The sequence below is a fragment of the Henckelia pumila genome, chromosome 1 (genome assembly GCF_033568475.1).
Source record: "Henckelia pumila isolate YLH828 chromosome 1, ASM3356847v2, whole genome shotgun sequence".
NCBI lineage: Eukaryota > Viridiplantae > Streptophyta > Magnoliopsida > Lamiales > Gesneriaceae > Henckelia > Henckelia pumila.
Window position 1 is genome coordinate 38,621,618 of NC_133120.1, and position 13,756 is coordinate 38,635,373.

General features: G+C 40.4%; 1 protein-coding gene and 1 non-coding gene across 2 annotated transcripts; one reads left to right on the forward strand and one right to left on the reverse strand.

Moving 5' to 3' along the window:
* Window positions 1-7,046: 7,046 nt before the first annotated feature.
* LOC140861308 (uncharacterized) lies at window positions 7,047-12,122 on the reverse strand. The gene is made up of 8 exons (XM_073264320.1): window positions 11,973-12,122; window positions 11,302-11,880; window positions 10,610-11,200; window positions 10,202-10,534; window positions 9,205-10,113; window positions 8,742-8,847; window positions 8,327-8,573; window positions 7,047-7,770 (listed from the first exon to the last, which is right to left on the reverse strand). Exons 1-8 carry the CDS (start codon window positions 12,120-12,122, stop codon window positions 7,047-7,049), a joined length of 3,639 nt encoding a protein of 1,212 aa, XP_073120421.1.
* On the forward strand, window positions 11,672-11,778 carry LOC140876832 (small nucleolar RNA R71). The gene has a single exon (XR_012149064.1). It is a non-coding gene; the product is annotated as a small nucleolar RNA R71 (small nucleolar RNA).
* Window positions 12,123-13,756: the final 1,634 nt, after the last annotated feature.

Genomic DNA, 13,756 nt, shown 5'->3' on the forward strand with positions numbered 1-13,756 from the left:
CTGAGCTCGGCCTCTCGTAACCGGTCCTCGTGGTATCTCCAACGGATCCTTAGTCACTTGATCAGCATGCGAGCCATCCATGATCGCATCATCATTACCTTCTTGAAAAGGATTTGTCCTCAAATCTTGATCATCACCTACATCAAACGGAGATAAATCAGAAACATTAAAAGTAGCACTGACATTATACTCACCTGACAAATCTAATTTGTAAGCATTGTCGTTGATGCGCTCCAATACTTGAAACGGTCCATCGCCTCTAGGTAGAAGCTTTTGTTGTCCTTTGAGATGCTTCAATGATTCATGATCCGTATGAATCACAAATTCCTTTGGCCTCAAATTGTGACGCCCGGGGCTGATGAGGCAGGGAGTGATCGCCGGTGCCAAGAGGTTGCACGGACAATGAGCGGCTCCTGGTAGGCTTCTAGGCGGAGGGAGACATGAATGAACCGATCTCGTGCCGGAATGAGAGGGGATTCTGAGACTGTGTAGGTATGGGACTACATGGTTGAGGAGAGTTTAAAAGATTTCATATGTGCTACTCATATCAAGAAGGTGCATCTTCTTTTCGGGAGCTCATCACATAAGAACTCCAAAGTTAAGCGTGCTTGACTTGGGGTAATTATAGGATGGGTGACCCCCTGGGAAGTTTCTCAGGGTGCGTGTGAGTGAGGACATAAGCATGCTGAAAAGACACGTCTTGATACAGTGGGTCGTTACAAATGGTATCAAAGCCGACCTCTCTTAGTACGGTATGGTTCAGGGACGAACCAAGCGGAAGCTGGTGGGCATGTGACGCCCGGGGCTGATGAGGCAGGGAGTGATCGCCGATGCCAAGAGGTTGCACGGACAATGAGCGGCTCCTGGTAGGCTTCTAGGCGGAGGGAGACATGAATGAACCGATCTCGTGCCGGAATGAGAGGGGATTCTGAGACTGTGTAGGTATGGGACTACATGGTTGAGGAGAGTTTAAAAGATTTCATATGTGCTACTCATATCAAGAAGGTACATCTTCTTTTCGGGAGCTCATCACATAAGAACTCTAAAGTTAAGCATGCTTGACTTGGGATAATTATAGGATGGGTGACCCCCTGGGAAGTTTCTCAGGGTGCGTGTGAGTGAGGACATAAGCATGCTGAAAAGACACGTCTTGATACAGTGGGTCGTTACACAAATAGTGTTGCCATGTCTCAAGTACCCTTATCAACGCATAAAACTCCTTGTCGTAGGTAGGATAATTCAAGGACGCTCCACTAAGCTTCTCACTGAAGTAAGCAATCGGTCGCCCACCTTGCATCAAGACACCTCCAATTCCTACACCTGATGCATCACATTCAATTTCAAAAGTGTTAGTAAAATCAAGTAATACAAGTAAAGGAGCATTAATTAATTTATGCTTGACAATATTAAAAGACTTCTCTTGCTCCTCGCCCCAATGGAATGGAACGTTCTTCTTGATCACTGCAGTCATAGGTGCCGCCAAAGTACTGAAATCTTTCACAAATCTCCTATAGAAACTTGCAAGACCATGAAAACTTCGAACTTGACCAATAGAAGTAGGCGTTGGCCAATCTCGAATTGCACTTACCTTGTCCTCATCAACTCTGACACCTTGGGAACTCACAACAAAACCAAGAAACACAAGTTCTTTGGTACAAAACACACACTTCTTCAAGTTAGCATACAATTGTTCAGCTTTTAGTATGATTAGCACAATTCTCAAATGTTCGACATGCTCATCCAAATTTTTGCTATATACCAAGATATCATCAAAATATACCACAACAAATTTTCCAATATAAGCACGCAACACATGATTCATCAATCTCATAAAAGTGCTAGGTGCATTAGTTAGTTCAAAGGGCATAACCAACCACTCATACAAGCCGTATTTGGTTTTAAAAGCAGTTTTCCACTCATCACCTTCTCTCATCCTAATTTGATGGTAACCACTTTTTAAATCAATTTTACTAAAGACGCTAGAACCATGCAACTCATCCAACATATCATCTAGTCTAGGAATAGGATGTCTATATTTGATAGTAATGTTATTAATGGCTCTACAATCCACAGACATTCTCCATGAACCGTCTTTCTTAGGAACTAACAAAACAGGCACAACACACGGTGACATGGACTCACGCACAAAACCTTTATCTAACAGTTCACTTACCTGTCTTTGCATATCTTTTGTTTCCTCCGGGTTGCTCCTATACGCTGGACGGTTTGGCAACGCACTTCCGGGCACAAAATCAATTTGATGTTCAATCTGATCGAGCAAATACTACCACGAAAAATCAACATAAATATATCTATCAATTAAGCTCGAATAAATCGCAAGTGCACGATTCAAGTTATAATAGAATGTACTGAGTACGAGTATCATCCTCAGGGACTAACGAAAATAATTTGTCTTTTCAATTTTTAACTACACAAAGTATCGAAAAAATGATTTGTGAATTAACTAACATCTAAAATTAAAACTCAATATAAATAAACTTAAACTTCACAACCAAGCCAACAAATCTCAGAGTGAAGAATAACAATTCAAAATGATTTTGTTGGAATTTTGGTTCACCTTTTTCCTAATTGAACTGGACGATTGCAACTTAATTTATTCTTATAAATTTAACAGAAGTTCCTATAACATTGACACTCTCTCTCGAGGTGATGCCAAACTAATCAAATCAGTGAAATAATTAAATCTCTCTAATTATTTATCACGACTGATTGCTTTGCGTTCTATGAATTCTGCAACTTTCAACCTGGTGGTCTATAGCTATCAACATGTACTAAATACCATATCTCTATGCATATTTTAAGTCCATGAATTATATCATTCGTCCTAATTATAAACCTATCTCTCGACAGCAATTCATAATTTACGAATCTATGTTAAAGGTAGCTAATCATTAACATAGAAAGAAAAACATGATAAAATCAATTATAAACATAAATCAATTCCCAATACGTCCGGTGATTCAATCACACTACAGTATTTTGGGATTAGGATCCCCTCGATTCCAACAAAATAATATTTTAGCTACTAGAATTCATTACAAAAATTCAATCTCCAAGATGTTCAACATAAAAATTCAGAAGAAGAAGAAAAGGAAAAAACTCCCAACGGAGAAGAGAAATCTCCATCGTTCAGCCGCCGGGTATCTTCTGATATGCGTCCCGTCTAACCCTCAAAAACTAAAGAAATAATTGTATTTATAGTTCCCCAGAATCCTCTCCGAAATAAACTCTCAAAATAATAAAAAAAATAAAAACTGCGCGACGCGCCCGAGCAGTAGAAATTGGCCGCTCGGGCGCCTCCAAATTCCTTGCGCTACTATCTCAAAAATACGTGACCGCGCCCGAGCGGTAGAATATGGCCGCTCGGGTGCCTCCTAAAGTCTCAACCTACTGTTTTTCTCAACCGTGTATGCGCCCGCGCAGTAGATAGTGGCCGCCCGCGCGCCCTTCTTCGTTTCCAGAATTTTGCCTTTCTTCTTGTTCTATCTGCATGGCCTCTACTGTGCATCACCTTCCCACCAAGTATCGGCATTTCTTGGTGATTTCCTGCCATAAAAATAGATAAACCAGAGGAGTGAATACGAACATAATAAAACAATATAAAGAACAAGAATGGAAAAGAACGGACAAAATGTAAACAAAACGAAAGCAAAACAAACACAAAACAAGCAATAAAAACACATAAAAACGACTCCTATCAACCTCCCCAAACTAACCTTTTGCTCGCCCTCGAGCAAAATAGGTGATAGACTAACATGCAGACACAACAGAACGACGAAACAAGGAAGTGAAATTAATCTTCTTAAGCCTCAGAATATTTTCCACAAAATAAACAATCCAATCAATAAACATGCTGACTATTTTGAAAATGTAACACCAACTAGCAAACCTTGCAAACTTCAAAATCTCGCAACTCCGTATTTTGGAATACTCTGCTCTAAATTCAATTCACACATTCTAGAATCATGAGGACTTTTTCGGGTATATCAGGATCAAGATTTTGAAACATTCAATAATACACACACTCATGACTGGTATAACTCAATGAAAAATAGTGTGTGCATGTTTTTTATTAAGAATCCACATTCATTAACTGTGTCTATCAACAGTCCATAGGCAAAATTCTCACAACCCCTCTCCACTAGTATATTAGGCAACTGTAACTCGGTCAATAGGTCTTATTCGTCTTATAATGTTAGGCTAGGCTAATGGCTCCAAATGAAGGACACGAATTCAAAGAGGGAGTAAATAATGATCATTCTATACAGACTACTCTTTTCGAATTGCAAATTTGCACTTCTTCTCATTCATTGATTTCCAGATTTTTCTTTCCTTTCACTTGCCTTTTGCCAACATTCTTCTCTTTATTTTTCCCCATTTTTTTTCTCAATATTTTCATATTTTTAAACATATCCCTTCTTTTTTTTCTTTTCTTCTTGCTACCCCCTTTTGATTTTTTGAACAACACTCAACACACCATTCGTTTCTCAGCTTTTCAGTAGGAGCATACACATCAATGATCTACATTCAATTTACTCCCAACAAGGTAGGAATGAGTGTTTAAGCTATGGGTAGTAATTGTAGGTTCTTGAAAAATGTCAAATGGGGGTTTTCCAAACGTTTTCACGCGTACCATTCGTTTTCTATTAAGCTCAAATAAGGTACTAGGGACAAAATAAATCAAGGGTAGTTTGAAAGGCACAAACGAAATTCAGAAAGAAATGCCTATATCACTCCTAAATCACAGTATGCCCGTATTGCGCCTCGAGGGATGTTCGAACATGTTCTAGACAAATCTCAATTCACAGTTAACTCATACAGATCTCAATCAGTGCAGAAAAAAAGAATCATCAGTAGTAAGCGATGATTACACCAACATAAAATCCAGATTATGCACCTCTCGTGCTCATATAAATGTGAAGGCTCAATTGGGCATCTAAAGGTAATTCACGAAAGATTTCTTTCTAGCCCAAAAATCAAACAAATTGCCTCAATCATATCCAAGTTTGTGTGTTTCAAATACAGATTCAAGTGTACCTCACAGAATGTTTTGAGACCTATTCATCGACTTGGTTATACTAGTTCAAAACGATTTGTCAAACAAAGAAGATAGTCATGGACTTAAGCAAAAACAAACAGTGAACCCAGAATTTTTTTTTTTTTTTCATTGGCTTTTCTGATTTTCATTCACAACACTTGCAACTACATTACAAATGACTCAAACGAACAAAGAAAACACGAAAAACAATACTGAAAACACAAAAGACACACACCCTCCCCAAACTAAAGACAAGCATTGTCCCCAATGCTACTTAACACCACCAAAACTAAAACAAACTAAAAGAAAATAAAAACAAAAAAAAATATAAAAACTCCCCTGGTACTAATCAGACTCCTCCTCATCCATGTCTTCGGGCAGATCCCGAACCGGTGGAGCATATTGGAACTGGAACGGTGGAGGATATGGCGGTGGTGCAGGATAAACGGTCGGGTCCATCCAAGCATTGGTGAGCAGTCCTCGCATCATGGCATGGGTGGATTCATTGTAGGCGGCGTTTACCTCTTGGCAGTACTCCTGATGTTGCATCCATGCCGTTATTTCACTCAATGAATCATGTGTGGTGCGGCGAGCAGGAGGTGGCCGAGGTGCAGTCCGTGATGATTGACCAGGGCCAGAGCTGGCCTGGCCAGGAAGTGAAAACACGCGTACGCGGAAGGCGTGTTTTGCTTTCAGAATTGTGTTATCCACTGCCTGCATTGGGTGCAACCATTCTTCTGTGTTCTTGTATGGGACACCAGCTTGCACACACAGTAAAGAAACAATGGTCGGAAAGAAAATTGAAATGTTGGACGTGCGAATGGAAGTGTACAACTCTTGGTTGATAATTTGTCCAGCATTAATCGGCCATTGTTTGTGCACAGCATAGAGAAGCACCGCCCTGCTCATTGTCACAACATGTGTATGGGACACCGGCATCAACCTGTGGGTCAGAAAAGCATACCACAAGGCCGGTTCCAGCCGCAAATTTTTCTCCTTAAAAGATATGAACTTCACCGAATCCTTCCACACATTAGCTTCATAGCACAACTCATTCGAAATTTCATTATAATCCGGATTGGCCTTAAAAGCCTGAAATTGGCTATCATCTACATCCGGAGTTTTCAATAACGCATTAATAGCAGCGGGAGTAAAAGAAGCCATCTTACCCCGCACGAAGGTAGTGCTATCGGTACGCTCGGCGGCGTTGGCGTAAAATTCACGGACCAAGGGGACTAATGCCGCGACAGGTTGGCGGCAAAACTCGGCCCATCCTCGAGCTACGATGCCAAGGGAGGCGGTGCGGTTTTCAGAAAGATCAATTTCTCGCTCCGGAATGGGATTCCTAGCGGTCTTGGCTTCCTCATAACGTGCCTTTGCTTCTTCAGAAATAAATTTCCCATCTATTAAGTGGGATGGGTTGTCCCTAGAGGTGGCAATCTTCTGTTTCTTTGGCGCCATGTCGAGAGATGTGAGAAATCGAGTGAATTACCTGCGAAATTGAGAAAAGAAGAAGAAATTGAGAGTGAGAGAGATGGCGGCTGTGAAGGAATTAGGGTTAGAGAGAAAGGAAAGAGAGAAAATAAAGAAGGGAAGAATGAATCGGGTGTTTTAAATTTTTGATTTTGCGCGAGGCGCCCGCGCGGTAGAAAAGTGCCGCGCGGGCGCACACCCTTTTTTTAAAAAAAATTATGACAGAGGGTTGGGTGCGCGGGCAGCAGAAAACTGCCGCGCGAGCGCACCCCCTTTTTTTCCAAAAAATTTTTAACAGAGAGTTGGGTGCGCGGGCGGCAGAAAACTGCCGCGCGAGCGCACCCTCTTTTTTTCAAAAAAATTTTAACAGAGAACTCAACTCGAGAAAGACAGAAAATTAACTAAAAATTCTAACACTTGAACTAAAATGAACAAAAACGCGAATAAATAAAAGGAAAAGTAGAATGTAGTTCTCAATTTAAAGTCGAGAGCTTGACTTTTCACCCTCCCCAAACTAGTCTTGTTCAGTCAATGTGGTGATGACTGGCGTGGAATCCACATCACCCCCCACATAGTGTTTTAACCTTTGAGCATTGACTATGAACGACTCGTTGCGAGCATCTTTGATCTCTATGGCCCCTGATGGATACACCCTGGTGATCTTATAGGGCCAAGACCATCTAGACTTCAATTTCCCGGGAAATAGTCTTAACCGGGAGTTGAACAGCAACACAGCCTCTCCTTCCTTGAATTCCCGCTGACGAATACGCCTGTCATGTATTCTCTTTGTCCGTTCCTTGTACGAAACCGCCATGTCATATGCATTGTCGCGGAATTCTTCCAGTTGATTTAGCTCCAACAATCTTTTTTCACCTGCAGCAGCAAATTCATAGTTTAGAGTCTTAATAGCCCAAAATGCTCTATGCTCTAATTCAACAGGTAAATGGCATGCCTTTCCAAATAATAATCTATAAGGGGAAGTGCTGATAGGGGTTTTAAATGCCGTCCTATAGGCCCATAAGGCATCATCAAGTCGAAGTGCCCAATCCTTCCGATTAGTACTCACACTTTTCTCTAGGATCTGTTTGATCTCTTGATTGGACACTTCCACTTGGCCACTGGTCTGGGGATGATATGGGGTAGATACCTTATGCTTGACACCATATTTCTTTAAAAGTTTGTCAAAAAGTTTATTGCAAAAGAGGGTGCCACCATCACTAATGATTGCACGGGGTGTACTAAACCGATTAAAAATATTTTTTTCAAAAATTTTAGTACAACCTATGCATCATTTGTTGCAAAAGCTTCAGCCTCTACCCATTTTGAAACATAATCGACTGCGACCAAAATGTATTTTTTCGTCAAAGAAGGTGGAAATGGTCCCATAAAGTTGATTCCCCAAACATCGAATATCTCACACTCAATGATATTATTCATAGGCATTTCATTTCGGTTAGAGATATTACCTGTCCGCTGACATCTATCACAAGCTAAAACATACCGGCACGCATCCTTAAAAAGGTCGGGCCAATAGAACCCACATTCCAGTACCTTCGCTGCAGTTTTGATTGGCACAGTATGACCACCTACCTCACGATCATGACAATGACTGAGGATGCTTTGCATTTCTCCTTCCGCCACACATCTCCGAATCATTGAGTCAGCACATATTTTAAACAAAAAGGGTTCCTCCCAAAAATAGTGCTTGACATCCGATAAAAATTTTTCTTCTGATGGAACGATAGATTATGTGGGAGTGTGCTTGTGACCAGAAAATTAGCAAAATGTGCATACCATGGTGAACTCTCTATGGCGAAAAGTTTTTCATCAGGGAACCAATCATCTATATCCTTTACTTCATTTTGTGCATCATTAGTAATGCATTCTAATCTAGACAGATGATCAGCTACTACATTTTCAACACCTTTCTTATCCCTGATCTCTAAATCAAATTCTTGCAAAAGCAGGATCCACCTAATCAGTCTAGGTTTCGCATCTTTCTTTGCCAACAGGTGTTTAATAGCAGAGTGATCTGTGTAGACTGTGATTTTTGAAAGCACAAGGTACGAATGAAATTTGTCTAGTGAAAATACTACAGCTAGCAACTCTTTTTCAGTGGTGGCATAATTGAGCTGAGCTTCATTAAGAGTCTTACTAGCGTAGTAGATGGTTCGGAATACCTTGTCTATTCATTGGCCAAGTACCGCACCAACAGCAGAATCACTAGCATCGCACATTACTTCAAATGGAAGCTCCCAGTTCGGCGATGTCAATACTGGCGCAGTCACCAGTCTTTCTCTCAACACCTCAAAGGCCTGCAAACAATTCGAATCAATCTTTCATGAGAAAAGAGGACAGAGGTTTGGCAATTTTTGAAAAGTCTTTAATAAATCGCCGATAAAAACCAGCATGTCCGAGGAAGCTTCTAACTCCCTTTACTGTTGTAGGTGGAGGCAGATTTTGAATAACGTGCACCTTAGCCTTGTCCACCTCGATCCCCTGTTCAGAAATTCTGTGACCCAGCACTATACCTTTTGACACTTCTCCTAGTTAAGCACCAAATTGGTCTCCTCGCATCTTATCAACACAGAATTTAAGTTATGCAGACATGCATCAAAAGATTGACCGAAAATAGAAAAATCATCCATGAAAATTTATAGAAAATTTTCGACCATATCATGAAAAATAGCAGTCATACATCTCTGAAAAGTAGCAGGAGCGTTACATAATCCGAAAGGCATACGTTTGTAGGCAAATGTACCATATGGGCAGGTAAAAGTCGTTTTATCCTGGTCTTCAGGTGCAATCGCTATTTGATTGTATCCTGAGTACCCATCTAAAAAACAGTAAAATTCATACCCAGCCAATCTTTCTAGCATTTGATCAATGAACGGGAGGGGAAAATGATCCTCACGGGTTGCGTCATTTAATTTTCTATAATCTATGCACATACACCAACCCGTAACTGTCCTAGTAGGTATTAATTCATTATTCTCATTCTTTATGACAATTATCCCCCCTTTCTTTGGTACACACTGCACTGGACTCACCCACGGACTATCAGAAATAGGATAAATGATACCTGCGTCCAACAGTTTGATCGTTTCAGCTTTCACAACTTCCTGCATCTTTGGGTTTAGTCTCCTCTGTGGTTGGACTAATGGGTTGATGCTCTCTTCCATTAAAATCTTGTGCATGCATATGGATGGATTGATTCCTTTAATATCCGCCACTTTCAAAGCAAACACACTCTTGTGTTTCTTAAGCACCTCCATTAGTTTGTCCTCCATCTCACCTGTCAAAGAAGAAGATATTATGACAGGTAACATATCGTTCTCACCTAAAAACATGTATTTAAGATGAATGGGTAATGGTTTCAATTCCACAGTAGGTGGTTCCTCAATGCTTGGTTTCTGAAGAACTAAATCCTTCCGGTCACCAAGGTCTTCAATTCTAAGCTTTCCACCTCTTTTCCATGACTGGTTGTCATTCAAGTATGCGGTCATCTCTTCTACTCCGTCACTGAGGTCGCCCAACTGTTCAGATACAAGTGCAGCCTCTAACGGTTCCTGAAAATTATCCTGCACATAATCAAATAAGAGTGAGTCTACTACATCTAACTGAAAAACATTCTTCATTATTCTGAGAAAATTTCAAAGCATTAAAAACGTCAAAAGAAATTTTCTCCTCTCCCACTCTCAACAACAGCTCTCCCTTCTGGACATCTATAAGTGTTTTTCCTGTTGCCAGGAAAGGTCTTCCCAAGATGAGTGGCATGTCCAGATCTTCTTCCATATCTAACACCACGAAGTCCACGGGGAAGATGAATTTGTCCACTTTCACAAGCACGTCCTCGATAATACCTCGTGGATATTTGATGGACCTGTCCGCCAGTTGTAAAGACATTCTGGTGGACTTTGGTTCTCCCAAGCTCAATTTCCTGAAAACAGAGTAAGGCATTAAATTTATACTTGCACCCAAATCACACAAAGCCTTATGAAACTGAACATCATTAATTACACAAGGGATAGAGAAACTCCCTGGATCCTTTTTCTTTTGTGGGATTTTGTTCTGCACCAGTGCCGAGCAATTTTCTGTCAGACTTATCATTGCATGCTCTTCCAATTTCCTCTTGTTAGAGAGGATTTCCTTCAAGAATTTCGCATAGCTTGGAATTTGCATCAGTGCATCGGCGAAGGGTATATTGATGTTCAATTTCTTGAACACCTCTAAAAATTTACCAAACTGAGAGTCTAGCTTGGCCTTCTTAAGAGCTGCAGGAAAAGGTGGTGGCACAACGATTTTTGATTGTGAAGTGGGTGGGGGTGTTGAGATAGATGACTTACCTGAAGTTTTTTTTGATGTACCCGTTTCGGGCTCTTTCTCGCTTTTTTGTTCAGGCTCGACCGTCTTTCCACTCCTTAATTCAATTGCTTTCACCTGTTCCTTCGGATTCTTCTCAGTGTCGCTCGGCAAAGTACCCTGATCTCTGCTGGAAATTGATTTGGCCAATTGACCTATTTGATTCTCCAGATTTTTGATCGATGCATCTTGATTCTGCATACGGGTTTCAGTAGATGGTATAAATTTCTGCATCATCTGCTCCAAGCTTGATTTCTCCTCTTGAGGATGCCTACTGTAATTCTGATTTCCATACAGCTTATTATTCTGTCCACCCCATGAAAAATTCGGATGTTGTCTCCACCCTGGATTGTATGAATTCAAAAATGGTCATTCCTGGGGCGATTCTGATTTCCCATGTGGCTTGCCATAACTCCCTCTGGTTGAGAGAATGTTTGACAGTCTTTCGTGAAATGCTCTGCACCGCATTTTTCACACCATACTTCTTGCACTCGCATTGCCGAATTTCCTACACTCAGTTCCTCGATCCTTTTGTTCATGACTTCAAGTTGAGCAGCCACAGATGTGAATGCTTCAACTTGATGAATTCCAGTTGATTTCCGAGCCCCACTCCTTTCAGATTGAGGATGATAGCTACTGGTTGCCATTTCCTCGATTAATTCATAACCATCCTCCGACGACTTTCGCAGTAGATTCCCACCTGCAGCTGCATCTAACATGGTACGATTTGAATGAGAAAGTCCATAATAAAAAGTTTGTACCACAAGACTGTCTGGTAATTGGTGGTGTGGACATCTCCTCAGTAGATCCTTGTAGCGTTCCCATGCTTCATAAAATGTTTCCTGTTCACCTTGGGAAAAAGTTGTGATGTCTGCTCTCAACTTCATTGACTTCGATAGTGGGAAGTATTTGGTGAGGAAAGCTTTAGCCAGATCATCCCAAGTTATGATGGAACCTGCAGGTAAATTCGTTAGCCATGCTTTCGCCTTGTCTTGTAGTGAAAAAGGGAATAAACGCAAACGAATAGCGTCATCTGAAACTCCCTGTATCTTGAATGTAAAAAATTTGTGATATGCACATAAGGTTCATCAATGACACTTCCACCAAATTGAAGCGTGTTCTGAACCATTTGAAGAATCGTCGGCTTTATCTCAAAGTGATTCGCTGCTACAGTTGGCCGGATAATGCTTGGTCGAGCACCTTCAATATTTGGTAAGGCAAGATCCATCATGGATCTTTAAACTGGTGGTTCTTGTTCGTGTTCTCCTTCCATTTCTTGCTGCTTTTGCCTTCTTCTTCTGTGAAAGGTTCTGTCGATTTCTGGATCAAAAGGCAATAGTCCTTCAGGTGAGTGTTGCATGTACTGCAAGAGGATCCTGCAGTCCACAGATGGAAAAGAATGATTAAAATTGTAATAGAGAAAAATCAAATCAAACAAATTAAATTCTATTTAGTCCCCGGCAACGGCGCCAAAAACTTGATCGAGCAAATAATACCACGAAAAATCAACGTAAATATATCTATCAATTAAGATCGAATAAATCGCAAGTGCACGATTCAAGTTATAATAGAATGTACTGAGTACGAGTATCGTCCTCAGGGACTAACGAAAATAATTTGTCTTTTCAATTTTTAACTACACAAAGTATCGAAAAAATGATTTGTGAATTAACTAACATCTAAAATTAAAACTCAATATAAATAAACTTAAACTTCACAACCAAGCCAACAAATCTCAGAGTGAAGAATAACAATTCAAAATGTTTTTGTTGGAATTTCGGTTCACCTTTTCCCTAATTGAACTGGACGATTGCAACTTAATTTATTCTATAAATTTAACAGAAGTTCCTATAACATTGACACTCTCTCTCGAGGTGATGCCAAACTAATCAAATCAGTGAAATAATTAAATCTCTCTAATTATTTATCACGAGTGATTGCTTTGCGTTCTATGAATTCTACAACTTTCAACCTGGTGGTCTATGGCTATCAACATGTACTAAATACCATATCTCTATGCATATTTTAAGTCCATGGATTATATCATTCGTCCTAATTATAAACCTATCTCTCGACAGCAATTCATAATTTACGAAACTATGTTAAAGGTAGCTAATCATTAACATAGAAAGAAAAACATGATAAAATCAATTATAAACATAAATCAATTCCCAATACGTCCGGTGATTCAATCACACTATAGTTTTTCGGGATTAGGATCCCCTCGATTCCAACAAAATAATATTTTAGCAACTAGAATTCATTACAAAAATTCAATCTCCAAGATGTTCAACATAAAAATTCAGAAGAAGAAGAAAAGGAAAAAACTCCCAACGGAGAAGAGAAATCTCCAACATTCAGCCGCCGGGTATCTTCTGATATGTGTCCCGTCTAACCCTCAAAAACTAAAGAAATAATTGTATTTATAGTTCCCCAGAATCCTCTCCGAAATAAACTCTCAAAATAATAAAAAAAATAAAAACTGTGCGACGCGCCCGAGCGGTAGAAATTGGCCGCTCGGGCACCTCGAAATTCTTGCGCTACTGTCTCAAAAATACGTGACCGCGCCCGAGCGGTAGAATATGGCCGCTCGGGTGCCTCCTAAAGTCCCAACCTACTGTTTTTCTCAACCGTGTATGCGCCCGCGCGGTAGATAGTGGCCGCCAGCGCGCCCTTCTTCGTTTCCAGAATTTTGCCTTTCTTCTTGTTCTATCTGCATGGCCTCTACTGTGCATCACCTTCCCACCAAGTATCGGCATTTCTTGGTGATTTCCTGCCATAAAAATAGATAAACCAGAGGAGTGAATACGAACATAATAAAACAATATTAAGAACAAGAATGGAAAAGAACGGACAAAATGT

Bases quoted from the DNA above. Each gene is read 5' to 3' on its own strand.
- LOC140861308 (XM_073264320.1), bottom strand. From the start codon at position 12,122: ATGGATCTTGCCTTACCAAATATTGAAGGTGCTCGACCAAGCATTATC. The intron at 10,535-10,609 runs GTGCAGAACAAA...AATGATGTTCAG, and splicing joins CAGAAAATTGCTCGGCACTG to TTTCATAAGGCTTTGTGTGA. The intron at 7,771-8,326 runs GTATGCACATTT...TAATCGGTTTAG, and splicing joins GCCATAGAGAGTTCACCATG to TACACCCCGTGCAATCATTA.